Raw genomic sequence first — 25,616 nt, 5'->3', positions numbered from 1 at the left:
AACGTAGAACATCTGAAACGTAGTGACATCTGTGAACGAGCACAGAGCCATAGAGCAGCTAGCCGATCAACACTGAAAACCCGGAGAATTGAAGTAAGAAGAGCCATCTTGTATAATGAAAAGTTAAAAAGTGTCCACCTGTAAACTGTAATGAAAGGCAAAAGGCTAAGTAAACTTTTATTCCTACAAAGTCTGCCTAAAGAACATTGGTCTTAAATGAGTAAAGTGAAAGTTTTCTTAGTATTTAATTTCTATTTTTTTACTGTTTTTAAGTATTAGACATGTTAGACGTGTAAGTATACAATAAATAAAATATTTCAACTATAAATTTGGTGTTTCGCTTACAAATGTATAAATCATCTCGCCACTCGTACTAGAGCAAACTACAATTCTAGTAAAGCAACACTCATATGTTACTCTAGGTCTGTTTATACTTTCATACTTAACATATAAACGACAACAAACTCTTTGCGTTTTATAAAATAAACTAACTTTTGTAAAAATATTCGATATTAAAAAAATATCGATGTTTTCAAACGATATATCGGAAAACATCGATGTCACGTTCCGATATTTTATATCGAATACATATATCGATATATTTTTTAAATGGACACCCCTAATTCAAGTGACTATAAAACGTCAATGGAATAACAATAGGATCTTGGTCTTCACAACCACACAGCCTATATTTGCCAAAACATTTTTATTATTATTTTGTAACATGAAAGATTAATAAATAAACAAAATCTCATTGATATAATCTTGCAGTAAAAGTTCCCAGATCCGGATTTCATAATATTGGAATATTAAGTATTAGTAACTAATTTCTTTAAAATAAGAGGAAGCCAAATGAAATGCTATGCGCTTTATTATCTTTTAATATTTCCAACACAAATTTAATAGTCTTACCTATAAAACAATTACACTACCTAACTACTAATACTGTACCAATCAATACATGATGGTTTTTATAACAATAAAATATCCGAGTGCGATACATGTAAAAACAGTTACCTTAATAGACTTGGTCATAATTATTCTAGTTTATAAGCCAGCTTTATTATAAAAAGCGCTATTTAGATCTATAATATTCAAACATATTTAAATGTGCACAATATTACCAGAAATTTATTTAAGCAAAAATTCTGTTTTGCGCCTATTTAAAATAAATGAATATACCTTACTCTCCGATAAAAGTTAATATAACAATATAATTAATAGTGATGGATATAATAAATTACAACAATTTTAAACAAATTTCAAGGCTCGGACATGGCTCCAAGTAGTTTTAGAGAAGTGCCCGGGTAAGCTGTAGTTAAATTTTTATATCGCATCCAAAAATACGTCATTATTCATTTTAAATTACTGGGTCATTGACATTCATTTTAAAATTATGAAATATTTTCCATGTTATAATATTGATAGCATTAACTTTTAATTCAACAATTTCTTAGTAATTTTACCAAAAGGTTAACTGGTTTTTGTTAATGACTTCAAATGAAATCAAATGACGCCAAAGCGTAAGATAAACAGGAATAAGCAATATAATAGCAAGATAACGCATTTGCACTTCGCAAACGACAATGTGGTCTGATATTTCCACCCATGTAAGCTCATCCTTAGGTTGTTATTATTAACCAATGACATCAGTTGTACATTTTCTGGTATTAGCTTTGTCCGGCGGATACAGTATAGACCACGTATACCGACATCAAATATTAATAGTTGCGTTCATTTTTATTTATAGTATAGTGGAAGGACACTAAAGAAAAAAGAAATTAACTAGCAATAATTTTATTAAAATATAAATAGTTGTAAGTAAATTAACATAGTTTCCTGAAACGAAATTAGTGTAATAAAATGAACTTATGCGATTAATCTCGTTTAAATGAGAGGTGGAAGATCTGTCAAATTCGTATATAAATGAAGTAGGCAGCGAACGTCTCCCTTTTATAACCTTAAAAATGCGCGAGAAGTATAGTTCGGAGATGGCGAAGTGAGCTTATTTTTATCTTTATTAAGTGTTACAGTGTACGGATTACCATCATGCCGTCGAAGAAGAGAAAATACAATGCTAGGTTTCCCGCGGTAAGTTCAAAATCATCACTAGGGGCGTAGAAATACGACATATGTGTTATTGTTTTTGTCCCTAATTCCTTCAGTTTGGTGATATCATGACATTATTTGCTTGTAGGGGCGAATCAAGAAGATTATGCAGACAGACGAAGAAGTGGGAAAGGTTGCCCAAGCCGTACCCATCATAATCTATATCCTTTTTAAATAGCTATAGTAAAAATAGCACGTATAAATTTTATACGATGCGTAGTAGAGGCAGCTGCGATTGTTGTGCTATCATTTTATTGTTTTTTTTTTCTCAACGAAGTCAACAGTATCTTCACATAAACGAACCATTGAATTTTTCCTTACTTAAATACTATTCAATAATATTTTTTTAATGTTTCTTTTAATAATAATCTACAGATTCCTTTTAACGTAAATAAAGAGTAACAATATTTTTATTAATATTTCAAATGTGTCGTTCTTATTTTTACATGAATAAATATTGACTAGCTGGCATAGTAAAAATAAAAAGGATGTAACTTAAATGAGATTCTTTACATGTTTGGTTGACTTAGTTACAAGATAATCCAATCATTTAAACTTTATAATAATAATGGTGATGTAATTTTAAAGCTCTTATTATTATCAGCTGACAATTTAGTCATTGCCCTGTGTCAGCTATGAATAATCAATTTGAACCTTATTAAAAAAATTATATCATAGTGTTTATTTTGATGCTTTGTGAATACACTATGTTTCATCTTCATCGTCTATGTTTTGCCTCTGTTTATGGCTGGTTTCCACATCCAAGTGTCACTGTTTGATACACAACATAATTAGTTGCCTTTTCTGCATTTTAAATAAATTTTGATGCTTTTCCAACATGGGAACTGGTAACACAATTGGTCATGTTTGTGAAAAACAAGGCTTTTTAAGATTGTTTCTACAAACATTCAACTGCCCTTGCGATATACTTATGGAAATTATATATTTTCACCATAAAAAGTTTCATAAAATAGATAGTCATTCCAAGCCATCCTGATTGCCTCCAAATCTAGTAATATTGCATGTTATGTTACTCGCTGAGGTGAGCTTCTCGAGATATCCCCCAGGCTAGTTACATAAACACTAAGGCTATGTGCCTTCTGAACCTTGCTCTCTGTAACTTGCAGACCATAAATGCCATAAAGACCACATTTCAGACCTAAACCAAAAAAAGTGGGTCAATTGAGATACAGATGTCTGTGATCTTAATTATATGTAATAAAGTTGGCTCGTCGGTTTAGCGTTCTATATATCTAACATTCAAGTTAATCTTTACTTTTGACCTAAACTTAAGTTTTTGGAAATGTTTAGTACTTATTTTATGACCTATAATATATTCTATTAGCTCTGAAACATCCTGTCCAAAATACCGCAGTGCCTGAAGACAGAGGTGTTGCCAGTGATAACTTATAGATCCGAAATATTTTATTTTTGCATATGTAGAGCTTTATGAGAAGGCTCAGTGTCATTCAAATAGTAATGGAGAGAGAGATATACTCAAAAAATTGCTGCAAGATCAGATTAAAAAATGAGGAGATCACTAGATCGATCAAGGTTACTGATGATATAGCTTGAAGAATTTCTTATCTGAAGTAGCAGTGGGCCAGGCACATAGCTTGTGCAACCAATGGGTGTGGGCATGCCCCCCCACTACATGGACCGATGACATAGCTAAGTTGGTTGGTTGTGTAAAGTTACTGGATGTGGGCAGTGTAAGACTGGTCTTCATGGAAATATTGTTTAGGTAATTACATGGGATTCAATTTCAAATATTAAATTTGGTGTCAATAATTGGTTTAATTAGCTTCGTAATGTACTGCACACACACACAAGCTAACTTTTTCTTTTAATCTTTAGCAGAATAATATCTAAAAGGAACTGGTTGCAGGATTAGCTTAATATGTTTACAGCAGATTTATATTTTGCCATTTAATTCATAGCCAGTGTTATTTACTTATAAACACTATCACCACATGACAGAATTATTTATAGTAAGAATCTTGAATAAACACATTTCTTACTTTTATTTAGCTATTTTGTTAAAAGTACATGTTATATTACCTGACACATTTAAATTTATTTTTGAAAACATTGAAAGCTGGAAATCATTTGATTATCTGTTCAGTCCTGTTTTAAAATGTTTGATAAATGGCAATCATATGCCCATGCCCATTGTTTGAGGGAAGAGTTTGCCTTGTAGTGGGGGTCTATCGCTGACACAAATCATAATTAGAAGCCTTCTTTTTTTTTCGAAAAATATAGCTGAAACAAAATGACTTTAGTATCAATATCATTTTATAAGGCTATATGAACTTTATAAAGGTATTTACATTTTAACTATTACGAGCATGGTACTAGTCAGATTTAAGAATATGAATAGATGTCTATGTAGTTAAGCATTGTAATAAACTACGGTCACTGATAAATGCCACATTTTTATTAGCATTTAACACCAACTGACATAGCAATGGATATGAAAGTTAAAGTGGGCAAATTAGACAGTACATAGCGCATAGAACAAATGACCACTGGGGCCGTAAGGTTTTGGAGTGGCTAAAGCCATTCCACGGATCACTCACTTTTCACCACAAAGTGGGCACAATCTTATTAGGATGGATGTAAGCTGCTTCTGTCTGTTCCTATTGGAAATTTATAGGGACTGATGTACAGTTATAGACCATCCTACAGCTGAAATGATGATGATGATGATGTTTTTCTACTGTCCATGTTTTTATACTTTATTGACATAACAAGTTTTGGTTTGTTCAAATTAAAATTTAGAAGCAGTTGAAACAAATGGCTATGGTTACAAATATCATCAGGTACAGGTATATATCTGGTCAACACTTGTTTCAGTTGGTACATCAAGGCTGCCAACTGACCAGTAATTGTCTTTTCTATAGTTTTTTTTCATGTATCACAATATTTCTACTTTTCTAGGGAGCTTGGAAAATAGACATATCTATAGTAACAAGAACATGATTTGTTCACAACTTGGATTTTTTCCATTTATTCTTCTGCTCAAAATTACTTCAATAGTGAGTGAATGTATAAATAATTTGCTGAGAGTAAAAAAACCCTTTACAAAAACCAATGGTTTCAGAAATAATAACATAATGGTAATATAGTAAGATAATTTGGTTAGAAAATATGAATTTTTATATATTAAAATTAATGGATATTTATATTTTGTGCTTAGAGACTTTATATTGCTAGAAGTTATGTTTTTCACATTTGAATATATATACATAGAAATAGATGTAAAATATTTTATGAGCTTTGTGCTATACATTTCACCGTAGTTTTTATATCTATAACCAATCTTGTATATTCTACATAAATTTTATTTTTTCGTTATATAAGTCAATTTTAGATGAAAATTACCATTGAATGGTTTTGTAGTTATTTAAAAGATAGCATCTGCCGGATGTTTTTAATGTTAGTCATAATTTCAGCTAATCAGATGACTGGTATGCATTTATACCTATCATTTGCATTAAACATATTTCTAAACTAGGTTATAGTTTGAGTGTTTTAGAATTACAATCAAAGTTAGGTCTATAATTCCACTGCTGGTATGTTAACTTCCTCGTACAAAAGGATAAGGAGAATGATAAATGGTTTAGGTTTTTATACAGATTATACACCAATCCTGTTATAGAGTTTATATGCAAATGTCCATATATATTTTAGATTGTCTGTATTTTACAGGAATAAATTGTAATTTAAAAATCATAGTTTTTTTTTTTTAATTTAAGACAGATTATTTATTAAAACTTTGTAAGGATAAAAATATGAAGTGAATAGTTTTAGCACAATAGTTTTAGATATAGTAAACCCACTTCTGCACATAGGCTTCCCCTAAAGCGTTTCAACAGGACATTCACAGAGTCTAAAAAAATTGTGTCCACCATATATAAGGACGTATCATGCCGAGCTGGTCAGTTCAGTCAGAGGCTTAAAGGCCTCTGTGGCATTCGGTTCTGCGAGCTATGTGTGGTCAGCCTACTTACACTTCAACCAATTAGGTTGATAATATATAAATTTAAGAACAAAAATATTTTCATACATAAATATTCGAAAGGACAAGTAAATAATTACCATTGACTATCAAATGACCAAAAATAATATTCCGTTTTAGTAAACTTATGTGAATTGCGGTTTTCTATTATGTAATTGGTTTTTCCCCATCAAATGGGTTTTCCACTATATAAAAATAAGTATATATATATATATATATATATATATGTAATATTTAATACTTACAAATAAAACGTGTACATCATGTTGTTAGTTCGAAAACCAAACATCCTCCTTGGAATCGAAGTTCGCTCGTGTATCACGGCGTCGTCAACTACTGTTTATTCTAAATAGAAGCGTTGCTTGAGTTTCTTCCGCCATTTCTCCAGACGCTAACGCTTTCTGAAATGGTGGTAGTTTTAACCAGGTAGTAACGGACCAGGTCCAGGTTGATGCTAAACGTGTATTATCGACAAGAGGCAGGGGGGGGCCTTTAAGTCTAGTCAGTAGACCTTCCAATCCGGAGAAACAGTAGTACGAGTGGTAGACTAGATAGTATATTACTATCTCACTCATACTGATACATGAGTGAGATAGTAGTATGTAAGAAAAGGACCAATATTTAGCCACTTCCGCACATGCAGTCGTAGTCGTGCAACAAAGTGCACCGCCCGCCAGCCCGCTGATAAATGCGCATGCGGCAAACAATGCGAATTACACAACTACCATCGTTAAATCACTCAACACGTGTTTCATCCCTCCACGTGGCATCTTCAGGAGTTATGTTACACCGATTAGTGTCAAACACAGAGGCACTTGGCACGAATACGACTGCATGTGCGGAAGTGGCTAAATATTGGTCCTTTTCTTACTTAGGATGGACTTCCGCAAAAAAACGCCTGATTCCATTAAATAAGAAGCCGAAGCTCCTTGTGGAGACTTACCACGAGGTCTTAAGCTAGGTGTCTTCTGAGCCCTGCTTTCTCGAATCCGCGAAATCTGCAAATGCTATTTGGGCAGCAATAGAAGTTCAGTTCAATAAAATAAAAGAATAGGTAGCGTATGTGTAAGACTTCTCGTAGGTATTGGCCTTAGGGGAGATTTTGGTAAGGCCAAGCTTCCTTTGCGTCCTGTTTGTTCAAACCCGCGGAATCTGCTAACCCCATGGCCTACACGATATCTGGCAATTGCGCGAGCGAGAGTAAACAAGAGAATCGGTCGCGCGCCGCGTCATTCATCTGTTCAGCCGCGTACCTGAACTGGCGCAAAATGTCCACCTTTCGTGACATATTTTTCAGAGTAAAGAAAATAATTGTGAAATAATAAACAATGTTTAGGTCCAAAAAGTAATTTTTAGACGTCTAAGGTGCAATTATAATCAATTAATCAGTTGACAAAAATAATACGCGGCATCCTTTGCACCGATTCCTCATCACGAGCATGGCTTTTGTTTATGGCACAAATTTTTCACCACGAGTCATACTCCCGGTTGTAAGCCAATAAGCTAATGCGACTTGGACAGCAGTGTAAGCCAAATCAATAGAAATATTTATTATTTATTTAAGCCGCAAGTCGACTAAAAGAAGATACATCTATCTAATATATAAAATTCTCGTGTCACGGTGTTCGAACATGAACTCCTCTGAAACGGCTTGACCGATTTTTACCAAATTTTATATGCGTATTTAGTAGGTCTGAGAATCGGCTACTATCTATTTTTCATACCCCTAAGTGATAAGGGTTGTTCACCCTTAAAATTTTTTTTTTTTTTTGACGAAATCTTTTGTTTTTATTTTTTTATGATACAACATACAAAAATACATACAACCCTAAATTTTTACCCCTCTACGATCAACCCTTATTTTTAAATTGAAAATTAAAAATATTTTTTTTGCAAAACAACGTTTGCGGGATCAGCTAGTTTTCTTATAAAGTAACATAAACCAAAACAATTTACGTCAGTCAATTAAAGTTTAAATGGATGATATTAAACAGTAATGAAGTAAAAATCAAAGTATTTAAGTAAGTCAAAAATAAATTTGACAATTATGACTCCTTTTATCAAGCAGTCGATCAATTATTTTCAAAATGAAAAGTCAATTTAACTCGAACCATTTTTCACATACGCAAACAAGCAACTTAGAGACGAATTTAACCAAATTAGGCAATAATATTACAAGAAGTTTATAAACAAATAAACGTTTAAAAATAACAAAATTTCGTCAATTTGTTACTTTATTAGCTTACCTTGCGAACTTCGATCCGTCTTACAGTCAATAAATAGGCAGATTACGGATTTTCAAATTATATTTTTTTGCCCTCCGCTATTAGGGGTCTCTCGTTCCCACATCTTATTTATGGGACAGGAACCTTTTTTTGATTTATAATGTTTTTTTTCTTCACTTTTCTTTTTTATTTCCACACTCTTCAGTCATTCTTCACAATATACATCTTTCTTTTTCTTATTATCTACCGTTCATTCGTCGCCTCACTTCCTTCGCCTAGTTCCTTAATATCACAGGATTTGTTAAGGTGTGTATGTTGTTGATTAGAAATAAAAACTTGTTACAAATGTAGTCTTATGAATTTTACTTAAAAAAGCGTCGTTACTTTACGGTCCACTTATAATATATAGTTATCCGGATTTTAAAGACTCTTGTTATACTTTATAATCTCTTAGTTCGCTTGGGCTAACCATAGAGTAACCTGAGAGGAGATCTCCGCTTGGCATTCTGGCTGAACGGCGTCCGAGACGGTTGAAATTGACTTAGTCTGTTGCTACTGCTTGGCTAATGTCAACATTCGGAACGTCAGCAATTGGAGAACTGGAAGCACTAACTCCAGCAGCATCTTTCTAGAATGTTCGAGGGCTTTCATTACGAGCTGGTCGCCATTCCGATGAGGCCGGTTGGTTGGTTTTCCAATTGTTTTATACGTAGCAATTTGGTTGGTGACGGCATCTATTTACGAATTTTTATTTTAGTTAATTTAATCTTATTACTATTATGGATTAATATATCTGAATTAGCTACGCTTTTGCAGAATACTCTCTTAACATCTATACAAATAAATAAAATTGGTGTGTCTGTTTGTAATACATAAAATAATAGGTTTTTGCTTAATACGACATATAAAACAAAATTAGATTATTTAAAGTTTTATCTTTGTTATTGTTCCGGCTAATCTCTGAAATAGTTGGAACGATTTTGACGGGATTTGTACTGATGTAATAAGAAATAACTTAGACTACTTATATTTAAAAAAAAATTATTTAAAAGAAAAAACTAAATAAACTAATTTTTGCTTAAATTCCACGCGAAGTCGCGGGCACAGCTAATATATATTATAAAATGAATGGATAAGGACAATGGTGTTAAGAATACACACTTAACCTTATTCTTTAGGCAGTTTGTTTACATTTCTTTAACATCGATCGACCTCGTTATGTCAAGATAAGGGCTTTGAATTAATTCTTAAAGGTATATTATTCTAATATAGTGCTACTGAAATCGAGTTTTAGAACGACTTACTTTCCCCGTCTCACCACCTGCATACTTAAGGCGCGGTACAGCGGTTTCGGTAGCACTACAATAATATATCTACTTCTATAAGTGAAGAAACAACAAGGCATTCTCAGTGCTCGATGTAAAACTTCTTACATTGGCTTCGTTCGATGGCTCGCTCGGAAACGTCGCTCGGGTCGTAGCTATATTAAGATTATCGATTAGTCCGTTTGCTTTAAAACTGTTGTAATCAAGATGTTATTGAAATATCTCAAATCACATTTTTTGCCACAACTTATTCAAGTCTCTCGATTAGTTTTATTAAGTTTTAAATATTAATGGCTTTTATTTTAGTAAATGGTTGTCAAAAATATATCATAGGGTTATAGGTTATAGATGAAAAAGGCTTTAAAGGGGGGTTAATGTTGTTCTTATTTTCAGCCGATAGGCGCCCATTGCTAGGAATAAGCCTCTCTTAAAAATCACCACGAGGATCAGGCTTACGCTATCAGTATCCAGCAATTCCCCCGTGAATTTAATTGTCTCTGTCCACCTAATATAGTGCATAGCTTGTGAATGAAAGAGAAAGATACATACAGTAAAATGTTAAGAAAGTATAGTAAACGAGCTTTGTGAAGGATGAAAAGAGACAGTAATAATAATGTACTGAAAAATATTTGAAACAAAAGTCCGTGTCATAGATTTAAGTTAAGAGAACGAAAGAAAATAAAGTACAGTAAAAAGTCAATGTATAACTCATTTACTGCCAATTGATGTAATAGACACGACACCCAAAAATTCATAGTTTCAGAAATAAGAAAATCGATTTTAAAATTCATATTGCCTACATACGAGGGCCAAACTGAAAGTTTTTAAAACTGGCAACTTAAAAGCATTATATTAAAAAAATAAGTTTAAATTTTGAAAATAGAACTCTTTACCAATAATATTGAGTATACATTTCATTCATTTGTCATTTGTTTTACGATTTGGCGGCAAATTGAAAATTGTCTGTGCACGTCAGAATGAATTTAAGCCAAGAAAATTTTCGTGCAATGATTTTTTATGACTTTCGATGACATATAAGTCAACAAGTAAGTTATGATAGACTTCGATTGGCTTTTCACGATGAAGCCCCATCTCGTGCCACAGTTTACAACTGGTTTAATGAATTCAAACGTGGTCGAACTAATCTCACCGATGATTTGCGTGAGGGACGGCCTTCTACAGCGACGACTGAAGACAATATCAGTGTTGTGCGGCGTATGATAGAAACTGACAAAAGAGTGACCTATCAGCAGATTCGGACAAGTCTAGGTATGAGTCAAGTGCACAAAATCCTCCATGAACATTTAGCGGTCAGGAAGCTTTGTGCCCGCTGGATACCGCATAATTTGACCGAGGCTCAAAAACTCCGCTGTGTTGATTGGTGCCGAGAAATGATCCAAAAATTTAACGGAGGTGACTCAAATGCTGTGTTCGACATACTAACGGGTGACGAAAGCTAGATTTACTGTTATGATCCGGAAACCAAAAGACAGTCTGCTCAGTGGGTGTTTCCTTCCGAAGAGTTGCCAACTAAAGTGAAGAGAGGTCGAAGTGTTGGAAAAAAGATGGTGGCCTCGTTCTTCGGAAAGACAGGTCATTACGCGACAGTTGTCTTAGAGGATCAGAAAACAGTTAATGCAGAGTGGTACACTAACAACTGTTTGCCACTTGTCTTGGAAAAAGTTCGAGAGAAACGACCTCGCAGCAGGATCCTCCTTCATCACGACAATGCCTCGTCGCACACCGCCAGGCAAACGATCGACTATTTGGCGACCTCAGACGTGGAATTACTGGGTCACCCGCCGTATAGCCCCGACCTCGCACCCTGCGATTTTTATTTATTCCCGAAAATAAAAGAAAAACTTCGAGGAAAACATTTTATGGACGCCGAAGAAGCAGTGGCTGCGTTTCAAAACGCCGTCGAAGAGACCCCTAAGGCCGAGTGGGCAAGGTGCTTTTCTCAATGGTTCCATCGAATGCAGCGATGTATTGATGTAAATGGACGCTATTTTGAAAAGTTATAATAAAACTAATAACTTGCTAGAATGCTTAGTTTTTGATTTTCTAAGAACTTTCAGTTTGACCCTCGTATTAAAATTAATTATTATTAACTATATGTTCCTGTAGATTTTGCGCTTGCAGAAGTTATTGGCCTGTCACATTCCAATAAGTTTTATTTTTTTTTAATTTGAAATAGGTTTATTAAAAGCTTTAAAACTTTTTTTCTGAAAATGAGGTAGACATTCATCTTATATACCTTACTTATATATTTTACTTTGTCTATTTATGTAAGAAAAATAATTATATGAACGTTTATTCACACTTTATTAACAACTACAAATTATTCTTTTGAAAGAAAGAGATAGTTAATCCGGTGTTACTAGATTGTAAACTAAAATATTAATATTTTAGTTTACAATCTAGTAACACCGGATACCATTTTATTGCAATACCATTTGCAATAAAATAAAACGCAAAATCATCGGAAAGTCTATTATAAAGATTTTCACAGTTCGTATTGACAGTGCGGTTTAGGTGTCAAGTATTTTAACAATAACAAAGCCCGGGGATTCCCATAGTAAGGATTGTCCAATCCGGTAAGGGTTGCATGTTCGTAGAGATCTTACGACTTATTCTAAATTCAAAATATCTTTATTTAATTAGACATTTCGTGTTAATGTTATTTTGTACCGTCAATTTTTTTGAACGTTATAAAATACTCTGTGTAGCGTTTCCGTAAGTTAACACCGGCTCGGAATGTCGATCTGCTGCCCAGAAAATCAACGGTTGCGCTTTTGAAATGAAATTTAATAATGTTATATATTATATATACATTATCATCTCTGAAAATGAGTAAACAAACCAATATCCTAATAAGACTTTTAATAACATACTTTTACCTTTAGATTTAAAACTAAAAGGAAGGTCTAAGATATCTTGCGAAACTATTACTACAGATGTTTACACTCATATTCATGAAGACTTGAGGGTCTTTTAAATTAGTCTCCATGGACGTGTTAGGTCAGAGGTCCCCAAACTTTTTTGTGTCGTAGACCCCTTGCCATGTTTTTCCGTGTTGGGTAGACCCCCTACTTACCTGATATTGATTTCCTGTAAATTTCTAACTAGTGAAGTTTAGTGTTAAAAACTTAAAGTTAAAACACATGTTTATTTATACATATATTAATTGAATTTAAATTAAAACTACTCAAAATAAAATTTTGTATCTGTTATGTAAAATATACGTAACATTAAATAAACATAAAATAACATAAGCAAAGAGTCAATATTTTTTGTGAGAAGGATGAACCTGATGCTTTAATAATAAATTATCAACATTTGGCGTCAGTTTTGTAAGTAATTAAGGTAATTTTATAAACATATATAATAATTTTTTTACTTCATAGGTACTATTATAAATAATGTAAATGTTTTGATATTATAAGAAAGTTTGATGTAAGTAAATAGGTACTATCAATGTATGTGTTGAGAGCCACTATCGTGGACCATCATTTTCATTTCATGGACCCCCAAATTTTTTTCGCTGTCGTAGACCCCTTGCAGGTTGTCATAGAACCCTAGGGGTCGATATAGATCACTTTGGGAATCACTGTGTTAGGTCTTCAAGTATTCATAATAAAATCTGATGCAATGATTTTCGTGAGTCTCTCTTTGTCATTATCATTTTAACTGGCGGTCGTTCTAGACCAATGCTCGACATTGGCCTTCCCAATCTATCTATCGACATCTGGCAATCTTAACAAGATCCTCCGTTGAAGGATCTGTAGCCTGGACTCCAGAATCTTAAGACATCAGCTGCCATTCGTTCAGCTTGCTATGTTCACCTTGCCTATATCCTTACGTTAACCCCGGATTTCTTCTATTGGATCTCGCAGGTAAATCTTCTAGTCACTTTCTTCACGTATTCAAATCGGTATAAACCGTCGTTTGGTACAACCAAGCTACCGTTGTAAAATATAGCTGTATTATTTAAGTTATAACCACATAGCTATTCTCATGTTAATTGCTGTTGGAGATCGCATGTCTTCGATAGCGTCCTAACTAAGGCTTACATCTGAGGTTGTTAGATGATTGATAAATAAGCTACTTGTTATTCCGTCATCGTTATATTTAACTCGTGACATCCATAATAATGTTATTGCTGTTCCACAAGACAAGGAATCGTTATATAAAGATAAAAATATATGTTTATTTTAATTTATGGTCAAAAGTCTAATCAATTTTGATATAACTTATATGAATCTCTTATTCAACGTTATTTAACATATTGGTTGTTAAAACGCTCGAATACAATGTTGTTTTTTAATTTGGAACTCAAAATCGATTATTTTATTTGTTATAGAATTTTGCTACTTAGAAAAATTACATAATAAAAGAAATATGAATTTTCGAAACCATAATCACACTAAAAATGATATTACTCGTAAAGCTGAAACAAACGGTTTTAGAACAAATCAAACTGCGGTACATCGGTATTAATAATTTATTTTTAATCATAATTTATGTGATAAGAATTTTTATTGTTTGGGGAAAAAAATTTCCCCTGTAAAAGATATCTAATTTTCGAATATATTCAACCCGCGTTTGAGAATGACAAACGAAAATGAAAATTTTAATGAACCACGCACTTGATTCATATTCTTCGGTTATCAATTTTTTTTTATTTATTATCCTTTAAGTATTTTTTCTAATGAGCAATGGCAGCTCATCGATAGAGGACTGAGATTTGCTACGGTAGGTCGCGGGTTCGATTACCGGTAAGCGTTCTTATATAATTCACATTTTGTGCATTAGTTATATAAGATCGCCACTACTCACAAACAAGTTTCCATAGGATGGATAGCACCATAAAACCACACTGCAGGCATTGCGATTATAGTAAATAAACCCTACCTATAAACACATAGACGGCTGTGACGGAGGCCTAAGCTTTGCAGTGGGCATCTATGGGCTGAAACGAAGACGACCATGACCATACTCCATATTCTTTCGTTTGTTTTCGGCTACGGATTTCACGTTCCCCCGCTTCTATAATTTCCGCAGACCAGTGACAACGGAATTGACTTTGGATCGATGATTCGTCGAAAAAGTCCAATATTTAGCAACTTTCACACATGCAGTGGTAGTCGTGCAACAAAGTGCACCGCCTGCCAGCCCGCTGATAAATACGTGTATGCGGCAAACAATGCGAATTACACAACTGCCACCGTCAAATCACTCAACGCGTGTTTCACCCCTCCACGGGGCATCTTCAGGAGTTATGTTACACCGATTAGTTCCAAACACAGAGTTACTTTAATTATTTACACTTAGTGCATTAATTATGTGGATTTACCACTGCGTATAATTGGGCAGCAGCGCCCTCTGTGCACCAAAATACCATACTGCGATCACCGACCAGTCTGCCAAGTATAACGATTATCGTATTTCCCTCATATATATCTTTGAGGCAGGGGTCTGCCTTGCGTGTTCGTCTATCAGCTAAAAAGAGGCAATTTTGCCTTCAATACTACAACCAATTTGGCTAATTGTAAATAATTGTATCGAAGTCAAATAGAATTGCAATAACTGGCCATTTGTAAATGTAACCAATAAAAAAAGAGTAATAATTTTTATGTTAGCTATAGTCGTATTTTATTATACCCATCGGACCGACGCTACATGAAAGTTTGTCTGAATGAGTAGTTGCGCAGTTTGTTAAAATAATATTCAGTTTCATTATTTTTAACTCTGGATCATTTTTTTTACACTTGTACACCCTGAACAAAAGAGGGAAAAAAGTAACAATTTATATGGTATAACACGCGGTCTTATCGCTCGAAGCGATCTCTACCAGACAACACTTGGATGGTGATGAGAAATATGAAGGAGAGGGAGTGTACAGTTATTATATGCGTATGTAACTTCTCGTATGCAAGAAGAGCTCAATAATTAAGTACCCCTGATGACAATGTAAAAGCTACATGAGTTCCAAAAACGGTCTAAGAAGTCTCCACAGCTAACTTATAAAGTAGAGAAATTTATTCCAGAACTGCATTATATATTTAAGCTCTTTTACACAGTAGTTTGATTTTTATAAATTATGGAGGAACCTTGTAGCTTTGTCTGCCAATAGGACATTTGTGACCACATGTCACAGAAAAAATTCAATTATGAGCGAATAAAGAATGTTTATGAAAAATTCTTACAGCGGTGATAAACATTCGAGTAAGTACGCGTACTTGTGGCTCGGCGATCTTTTTCGTCCCTATGTCCGCCTAACGTATGTGTACTTTAAAATTGCTGCGAAAGTTCGTCAGTCGTGATGAAAAAGATGACGTGTTTAGATTTTTACTGTCCTAAAATTATAAGCAATAAAGTTAATAATAAATGTACCTACGATAATAATCCGGTTTTGGCAGATAGTCATCGTCAATGCAAAATTAATACGTAGCATTCTAATGGATGAAGTTCGTTTTGATAATATAGGTTGGGCCATAGTATAGTCCACGTTCTATTTTTAAATAACTTTTGTAACTTGACCCTTAACACGTTCCGTGCCGCGGCAATTTTTGAAGATTTTCCATTCAGGCCGCGTGGGTCGTATACGAACTCACACTTTAAAAACTATAAATTCGATTAAGACGTATGCTTTACACTTTTTCAATACTGCAAAGCTATAATTAGTGGCAAAAAGTTATAAATTTTAATATGCATTACGTATGCGCGTTCCTGATGTGAAGTTATCTATAATCAAGCCTACAATTCATTTGTTTAAGAATCCTTTGTTTTTCAATGAGAACAGAGAGAATGAGAAAGTGCAGCGGGGGTCGTATATGCCCCACATGGCATGGAATGTGCTAAGAGCTTGATAAGTAAAACGTAACTTTGTTCGAGTAGTGCAGAGCTACGATCACACATCTATTGTCATCATGAATATCTTACGAGAAATGTTTAAAAAAAAAGTTTTTAATAATTTTGAAAGGAGAATCAAAAAGTCATTTTTTTACACATATCAAACGATAATTATTCTGTACTCGTAGAAAACTCTTCTTTCTTAGTTCTTAAACTTTTTTACTTTTATTGAAAGCAGCACATTCGAGAAGAAATGGCGGCGGTTCTAAAAGCTTAAACTTGCAGACGTGTTTTTGAAAATCTTCATTTGTTACTTGAAAGAATGTTCCCGAAGATCTGGAGGACATTTTGAGAAATTAAAAAATAAGTTATGTTTCTTTCCTTTTTTAATATTGAATTGAATCAGGCGTTAACTTGCGGAAGTCCATCCTTAGTAAAAAAAGGAGCAATATTTAGCCACTTCCGCACATGCAGTGGTAGTCGTGCAACAAAGTGCACCGCCCGCCAGCCCGCTGATAAATGCGTATATGGCAAACAATGCAAATTACACAACTGCCACCGTCAAATCACTCAACACGTGTTTCACCCCTCCACGGGGCATCTTCAGGAGTTATGTTACACCGATTAGTGCCAAACACAGAGTTGACACAGATTGGTCCTTTTCTTACTTTCCTTGTTTAACATACGATATATATTTGTCAAAGCACGACATGTATTATTTAATATTTTGTTTAAAAAGTAAACATTATTTCGTATAAATATCTTTTATTTGTTGTAATTTTTCCACTGCCGTGACACGAGTATTGTGACTTGAAATTACAGTTGTCACATATCCTTTGAATTATCCGGTATCCTTATGACGTTTTCAATGCAATAATAATATTTATAAAATTCACGGTATTCTCCTCTCAGGAATCGAGTCTTCGATTGCACGTAAGTGCTGAACTATCTTTATCAATATGTGTAAGGGATTTTCACGTATGTACTGATTCATCAAAATATTTTTAAATCCAGGTTTGTAGTCGTAGGTCGCGAGTTCGATTCTACGGATACAATTTTATATAATTCACACTTTTTGCTGCATTAATTATATAGGATTGCCACTGCTCACAAACAACTTTCCAGAGCATGGGCAGCAGCGTCCTCTGCGTACCATAGTACCATTCTGCGATCGCTATCCCATTTGCCAATCGTGGCGATTACCGTATATCCCTCATAGATCTTTAGAGAATATTTAATGGAATCAGGCGTTATTTTGCGGAAGTCCATCCTAAGTAAGAAAAGGACCAATATTTAGCCACTTCCGCACATGCAGTGGTAGTCGTGCAACAAAGTGCACCGCCCGCCAGCCCGATGATAAATGCGCATGCGGCAAACAATGCGAATTACACAACTGCCACCGTTAAATCACTCAACACGTGTTTTACCTCTCCACGGGTCATCTTCAGGAGTTATGTTACACCGATTAGTACCAAACACAGAGTTTGTTTTGTGGTTTTGGCGGTGCATTTTATTGCACGACTACCACTGCATGTGCGGAAGTGGCTAAATATTGGGCATTAACCTTTAGAGAAGTCTTATAACTTGCAGGTTGAATCGATGAAAGCCTAGAGACTTGAAATTTGGTAGATTTATTATGAAGTTACCTAAAAAATTCTTTTATGAAATTATGCCCGAAGAGATATTTGAGATGTTCATTAAAAATGTATCTCTAATTAACTAAAAAATCTATCTAATAAATTTTTTTCAATGTTGAAAATTACCAGTAATAGATTTTTATAAAATAACATCCGTAAAAGGCAGTAGTAATGTAGAATAAAGGTACGGATTTTACGTTAGTTCCACCCACAAACAAGCACGGGATAGTGGAGACTCGTCAGAAATGTAGATTTTTAAACTTATAGATACAAAACTTGCCCACAATATTTTAGTGGCTTGATAATAATGAACAAAAATAGTATATGTAAAATTAGACCCAAATGGCAGCGCGGAACACGCGATCGGGCGAGAGAAAGTGAATAATAAAAGTAATTACCATATAAACATAAGTTGCCGTAATGTATACTTTTGCTCTACGAAATTCCCTCGGCGCAATAAGTTATTGATTTAGAGGGTTGAAGTAATGACTCATTGCTAAGTTCGCGAAGTTGGTACAGGACAACTAGTATTAAATGAAAAAAGAGATTGGTAAAAATAGAAGTGTATAAAAATTTGAGAAGGATGAAAATAGATTGATGAATGAAATTTAAATATTAAAAAGGATATTTTCCATATGATGTAAAGCAGTCCCTGTCTTTAAAGCGGAAGGAGAACATATAAAGAAAACTAGAGAACGGCTTGATCAATTCGAGAACATTCTCACTTAAATAATAAATACATATTTTTATTACGAAGTAATCCAAATTTTGAAAACTCTATTTCTATGAGAGTATTAATTTTTTATAGAGTGTACAATAATGGACAGTAATTGACCTATACGGTCATTGGTTAGAAAAGAAAGTGTTGGAGTGGCGATCAGGGGCCGGAAAACGCGATGTACTGCTGCCCCCCACTGTCCCCTATCGCTCTTATGGCACGACGATATAGTCGTTGGAACTCGCTGGATGCGGGAGAGCAAAAGGTGACATTGTGACGACCTTAAAGGGAGGCCTATGTTTTGCAGTGTGCCATTTACTTCTAACTTTATCACCGCGAGGGAACGAAGCAACTTATAAAATTATATTCTTCTCTATATGTGTACAAAATAAGATCTAAGACTCCTTAACTCAGCTTTATTCACCTCAACACCGCGTACCCTGGAGCTGTTCGTTGAGTCGCTGCTAAGCAAGGCGATGCAGGTGACCGTAGCCAGGAACGCCAAGACCCTCAGCCCGTCGCACGTGAAGCAGTGCATACTGGCAGAGTCGAGGTTCGACTTCCTCAGGGATCTGGTGAGTTATTTATTTACTACTGGAGAATCTAAAATGTACAAAATGCTTTACAGTACCCGGCGATAAATACTGCACATCTACCTTTGGAAAGAGACAATTGGCTAATTTATTCTTCGTAGAGCACTATCTCTGTCCCACACTACCTATGTGACGTATTGTCAGTCGTTGTATTTCATTTCACAGAGATAACGCTGTACGAAACTGGTCAATAATCTGAACCTAACTTGAAATAGAACAGCAATGTTTGTTTCGTTGGTAAATCCCAATTGTCATCATATATCTGTTTATAAATAAAAAGTCATCATCGAAATGATCCTTAACGTAGTCGTTATGCAATTTATAACGGGTTGTTCATAATCTCTTCTGAAAATATGTATTTTCTACACCCCTAAAAATATTACCTTTCCCCTACGCCTAAAATAATGGATATTTAAAAAAAATTGGAATTTTTTAAACTCACGCGTCTCCTTGATGTCACAATAAGCATCTTCGCTCCCACTCTTCAGCGGGTGTATTTAGTGTACGCCCCTAATAAAAAGCATAGTTATATGGAACAAGTTTCAAAGGCTGCTCCATTTTACGACAGATGCATCAAGTGAAAACTAATAATCACACTCAAATCTGAGTGTGCGAAATGTCCTCGTTGGAGAGAGATTAAAAAAGGAATATACAACGATCGCTAAAACCACGAGTACTCTGCCAAGAGAACAGCTGTACAGCGTAAAACAAAATGGCGGTATTGAATATATTTTTTTATTTTCAATTACAGGTTAAAAATATACCAGACGTGTCGGCCGCGGAAGAGAAAGAGATGATAAGCGCCGAAAGCTCACCCAACTCCTCCAGGTATTTTAATTTTACTTTTTACTTATAAATATATACCTCATGCAAACGGAAATGAATTCTATTTTGTATGCGGCCTATGTAAAATCTTCTGCGACATTTCTCCTCTTTGTGAATTTTTTTTTATTATTTTTGAACTATTTTTTTTTGAGAGAAGTGTCAATTAAGAGACAGCAAAGGAACTAAATAATAAACAACGTAATGATGGTACTGTAAGAAAAAGCTTTCAAAATTTAGATCACTACTTTCTTATTGTCTATCACTGTACTGCCGGAAGTTATTGGCTTGTAATATTCCAATTGAAAATATTAATACATTCACCCTGTTAAAACTATAACACCTATAGACATAACCGCGGAATTTGCAAATTTGGTCAGCCAATAAAAAAAATACACCAATAACCAATCGCCCTGTATAACTCTCCATTAGCTACTTTGTATTTGGCACTAATCGGTGTAACATAACTCCTGATGATGCCCCGTGGAAGGGTGAAACACGTGTTGAGTGATATAACGGTGGTAGTTGTGTAATTCGCATTGTTTGCCGCATGCGCATTTATTAGCGGGCTGGCGAATGGTGCACTTTGTTGCACGACTACCACTGCATGTGCGGAAGTGGCTAAATATTGGTCCTTTTCTTACTTAGGATGGACTTTCGCAAAATAACGCCTGATTCCATTAAATAACAGTAATTGTCGGAATAAATACAGACAACGATATTAAAATTTTAAAGTTTACTAATTATTCTTTATTGTTTATTAGATTTTCAGACGCTTCTGCCCCACCTCGTAGGATAGCCAGACAGGACTCCAACAGTTCAAGCAGCTCCGATATAAGAGTTCCACAAGCGCCGCAACTTAAAGAGCTCCTCAGAAGAACACATTCGTCAGAGACTGAGATAGCGAGGCCGCGAAGTGAAACTGTCACGTCAGCAGTAACCGACGCCGCGATAGACCTATCAAAGAAACCAGAAGAGACGAGACCAGTTCGAATAGCGAACTTCTACCAGGAGACCCTCGTTGATGACATACAGCACACGAGCGTCATCACATTAAATCCAACGTACTCAAGCCCGCAGCCATCCACATCGAGTTACACAAATCTAACCACTGTGGAATCTATAAAGAAGGTAGAGGTTTCTGTGCCAAAGTCGGAAAATAAGGTTAAGGTCTACGTAGATGTAAGACACAATAACAGCACGCCCTCGCCGCGGACACCAGTGACGCCGATTCTTAATATAGACTTCTCGAAGAGTCTAGCTAAACCTGAGATCAAAGTGCTGGATACGGCGGTAGCTAGTATCGTGGGTGTACCGAGAAGCGAAAGGAATTCAAAGATACAAAGACAGAATTCTAAAGTCAAGATCGAAACGAAGAAGGTGGAGACGAAACCAGCTGTTCAACCGCAGCCAGTGGACATTGATCATTTAAATTCCGGTAATTTACAAATAGACGAAGACTATGATACCTGAATATATAAGTTTGTTTTTTTTTTCTTTGTTGTGCTATGTTTTAGTGGTAGACATAAAATATGTTATCCAAATAATCGAATAAGCTCACTCGAGTCTTTGCGCGGTGTGAACTCCATACACCGACAAACAGACAAAAAAACATTCTCTGCTTAATTATTTTTCCCAATTATGGACTTGATAATTTTCTATTTAAAATTTTACTTATAAGATATTATTTAATAAATAGATAATGATTTAGTTCATTCAGTCGTTCAGAAATGGGCGTATGAAATTTATAATTTTTTAAAACTTATTTGTCGTATTTTATCTGTACTGAAAACACTAGAAAAAAAATTGTGTTCGTTTTATATTTCGAACAAAACATTGTTTTTGTTTCTTCAATAACCAGCTTCAGGTAGGTCTTGTAGAGAAATAGACCAATTATTAAGAATTTCGTGTATCTATATAGTGTTTACACAGTAAATCACGGATAAAATAAAAGCCCACGTGTGGAAAGTAATTTGAAATGTAGGAATAGTAAATCGTTAAATATAAAAATGCAATTTGCTCAACATATAGCGCAGAATAACCAGTGATAAAACCAACGAAATCATTCAATGACTGACATCTTTAAGATATTTAGCTCAATTAAATACATCTATAGTAAATAATTATAATAAAATTATTATTTCCAAGTGCCAATGTCGTCCAAGAAATGGTGTGGACATAATGATATACCTTGGGGTACTCCATGCAGAAATTTTGTACCTACGTATTACTGGCATGGAGATACCCTGATGGTATCTTGTACATTGTGGTGATTCACAGGATTTATAATTAAAAAATCCCACACAATACCACGTCTACATTCGTCATTTTAATAATATAGCTGAGGTGCCCGTCATTTGATTTGGCACTTCAGAAACAAAACCTGCTTAGCTAGATTTTTAAAAATTCAAGTCGGTGTATTATGTGATAAAGACAATGTTCTATGAAACCGAACCCAATCGATCTTTGCAGTAAGTTACCGTTCTCTCTTCCCGATGTGCCAAATCAAATTCCGGGTACTACATTTGCTGTAAAATTGGAATACAGTAATGAATTATCCGGACAACAGGTTTTTAATCTTTTATTCATTAGGGCTACAGACAATTGTTAGTAAAAGATGTCACGTGCTGCAAATAAGTGCGTAGCTGTTTGTTAGGTTTGCACATTGTGGTCATAGGCAATAGTAGTTCAAGTTATATAGGTGTTAATAAACTAAAACCAAGATTAATAAATTATTTATTACAATAAAAAAATATTTAAGTCAGGTTAATATATTGACTGAGAAAATTGGCGTAAAGTTCAAATAAAAAAACCTAGATGATCTTCAGCTTAAACAAAAAATAATTTATATTAAATCAAATAAACACATTTTTTTAGACAAACACATATTTCTTTCAATTTGACAAGCAAATGTGGACGACGCAAGACTTGTACTATATTCGCCAGACAGAGCTTATATCAGAAAATTTATTATTAGTTAGTCATAACGATATGGTAATATGAAAGCAAAATGTCAGTACAAATCTGTTGTTTGAACGAAGCGGACGTGTTCTCTTGCTTTTATGTTGGCGGCAATGTATAGTTTACTCGATTAAATTTGCATCAAATATTCTATGAATGTAAAACCTAAATAAATTATATTTTTATTATTCATATACCATAACATTAACAAAAATTATGTTATATAAAATCAAAAAAAGATTGTTAGAAAAAAAATATATTTGTGTATCTTTTAAATAGTGGTCTTATGTGAACACATCTTTAAATATATAATAAATTTTCATTATACACCAATACCTCACTTTGCGTCGTGGTTATGTTTCAAAAAACACGACGCAAATTGAAACACCACAAAGTGAATTAATATTTTCTATAGCAAACCATTTAAATATCGAAGATAGATTCCAGGGTTACGAAAATAATTCTTTTTAAAAAGAAAATTGAACAAAGTAAACATTAAAAAAAAAAACAAAAATAATATAACTCTGCCAAAAAATAAATTGGAAAAATATTTACCTTTTTTGTAACCAGAAACAACACGTGAAAATTTATGTAAATTTATTATACTCTTTTTAAAAAAAAGCACAACACACTACGTAATTAAAACAGAACTCCAAAATGAGAAAAACAAAGTGAAAATAAAACTATTCAAATTGCGTTGATTTTTAATTATAAAGGGAATCCCCGAGTTTTGACCGCATAGGGCAATTAGAAACAAAAGTGTTGCCATCTTTTAGAAAATTTCAAAAAAAAAATTAGACTCGAACCCAAAACAACGCAACTTCGAAAATCTATGGACGCACAGTGAAAATTAGTACTAATTAAGTAGCGACGCAACTTCGGAAAAAACGGAAAACAAAACGACGCAAAGCGAGGTATTTGTGTATTAGTTAATAGATACCTACTGCAAGACATAGTCGCAAAAGACCACTAGTATGACCGGTTTTGACCTGCATCCAGCAACTTCTGGTCCACCCAGTGCCCCCACTACCACAGTCTACCCACGCCGCGTCTATGGATTCATGACCCACCCTAGAAAACATTTAGGCCTCAATGTTAAACAGTTTTAATCATCTCCAATCATCTGTCTCTTTCATTTACAAGAATTCAAAGGTGTAGTTATAAGATGTTGACTCTGTTTGGCGATTTTTTTTTTATTTTTTAGTTTCGGTAATGTCAAATTTTGAGGCTAAGTTATTTTGAAATCAACTCGCTGATAAATGAAAATTAATATGTATTATTTAATCATTATAATTATTGACATTATAGGAATGTAATATGTGAAATATTAAAAACTTATTTGGATAACATATCTCATGCAAGCTGTTTGTTGTTTACCATGTACGTTAATGATATTTGTTTTAAAAACAATTGTTTTAAGTATGACGTCTTATTAATTCCATCGTTGCATGATTGTTTTATTTTTTTTACGTATTTGATTTGTATGTGTGCGCTGATTAATTTTGTTATTTAAATTGTATCAATGAAATGGCCAGTAGTCGCAAAATGTATTTAATTTTTATTTTTCCATTCAAATAAGGGCTACTCGAATGAAATGTTTTGTCTATTATATTTCTCTATGGCAACAGCGATTAATAAAATCAAATGTTTTTACCTCATAGAACTTTTAAAATGTAATGTAATTATATTTACGTATGTTTAAGTAATGCAGGTGAAACGTTAAAAATTACTGCCTCCTAACCTAACATTTTGTAAAAAAAATACATTTGTTTTTCCGTCCGAAAAAGCATCGCTTATATTCAACGTTTTTTTAAGAAATAGAACACTAACACACACAAACATATTAATATATACATATGTATTTATATACACATACTCAAAGTTTATATGTATTAATACGTTCACAAGGAAATCGTGTTATAAACAAATGTGACAGTAAGTTTGTATATCGCACATTTAGAATAATAGTGGCACCATGCAAACGGGGAATCCCCGCTATTAAAAAGTGCTGACCAAAAACTCAACATTTGGTTTTTGAATTGAAATGTAATACACTTCGATAGCAAACTTGTATGTTCTAATAAAACTTTTATTTTTAGATGTAAAACTAAGAAAAGGAAGGTCTAAGTTGTAGATCTAAGCCTGGGTCTAATATAGGTCAGGCTAAAAGAAAATATTTGTTAAATTTTTGAAAACGAAATCAAGGCGTTATATCTACTCTACAAATGAGTCAACAAACTGTTTTAAATTCATACTTAACGACGAAAGATAGCGCCAAAAGTAAAAATTAATTACCTTTGTGACTATATCAATAAATAGAAAATCGTTTAAAAATAAAAATGCTTAAGAA

At 33.9% G+C, this 25,616-nt stretch overlaps 1 protein-coding gene across 1 annotated transcript; it reads left to right on the top strand.

Annotated features, from left to right (window-relative positions):
* Window positions 1–1,906: 1,906 nt before the first annotated feature.
* NC2alpha (negative cofactor 2 alpha) lies at window positions 1,907–23,069 on the top strand. The gene is made up of 5 exons (XM_068768363.1): window positions 1,907–2,091; window positions 2,198–2,270; window positions 19,323–19,465; window positions 20,235–20,311; window positions 21,070–23,069. Exons 1-5 carry the CDS (start codon window positions 2,050–2,052, stop codon window positions 21,776–21,778), a joined length of 1,044 nt encoding a protein of 347 aa, XP_068624464.1. The 5' UTR covers window positions 1,907–2,049; the 3' UTR covers window positions 21,779–23,069.
* The last annotated feature ends 2,547 nt before the right edge of the window (window positions 23,070–25,616 follow it).

The sequence above is a fragment of the Battus philenor genome, unplaced genomic scaffold, assembly GCF_028537555.1.
Source record: "Battus philenor isolate CCGP_79_NKW_IND1 unplaced genomic scaffold, ilBatPhil1.0.hap1 SCAF_25, whole genome shotgun sequence".
Lineage (NCBI taxonomy): Eukaryota > Metazoa > Arthropoda > Insecta > Lepidoptera > Papilionidae > Battus > Battus philenor.
The sequence above is the reverse complement of the archived record's forward strand: the minus strand, read 5'-3'. Positions and strand labels throughout refer to the sequence as shown.

Bases quoted from the DNA above. Each gene is read 5' to 3' on its own strand.
- NC2alpha (XM_068768363.1), top strand. From the start codon at position 2,050: ATGCCGTCGAAGAAGAGAAAATACAATGCTAGGTTTCCCGCG. The intron at 19,466-20,234 runs GTGAGTTATTTA...TTTCAATTACAG, and splicing joins TCGACTTCCTCAGGGATCTG to GTTAAAAATATACCAGACGT. The intron at 20,312-21,069 runs GTATTTTAATTT...ATTGTTTATTAG, and splicing joins AGCTCACCCAACTCCTCCAG to ATTTTCAGACGCTTCTGCCC.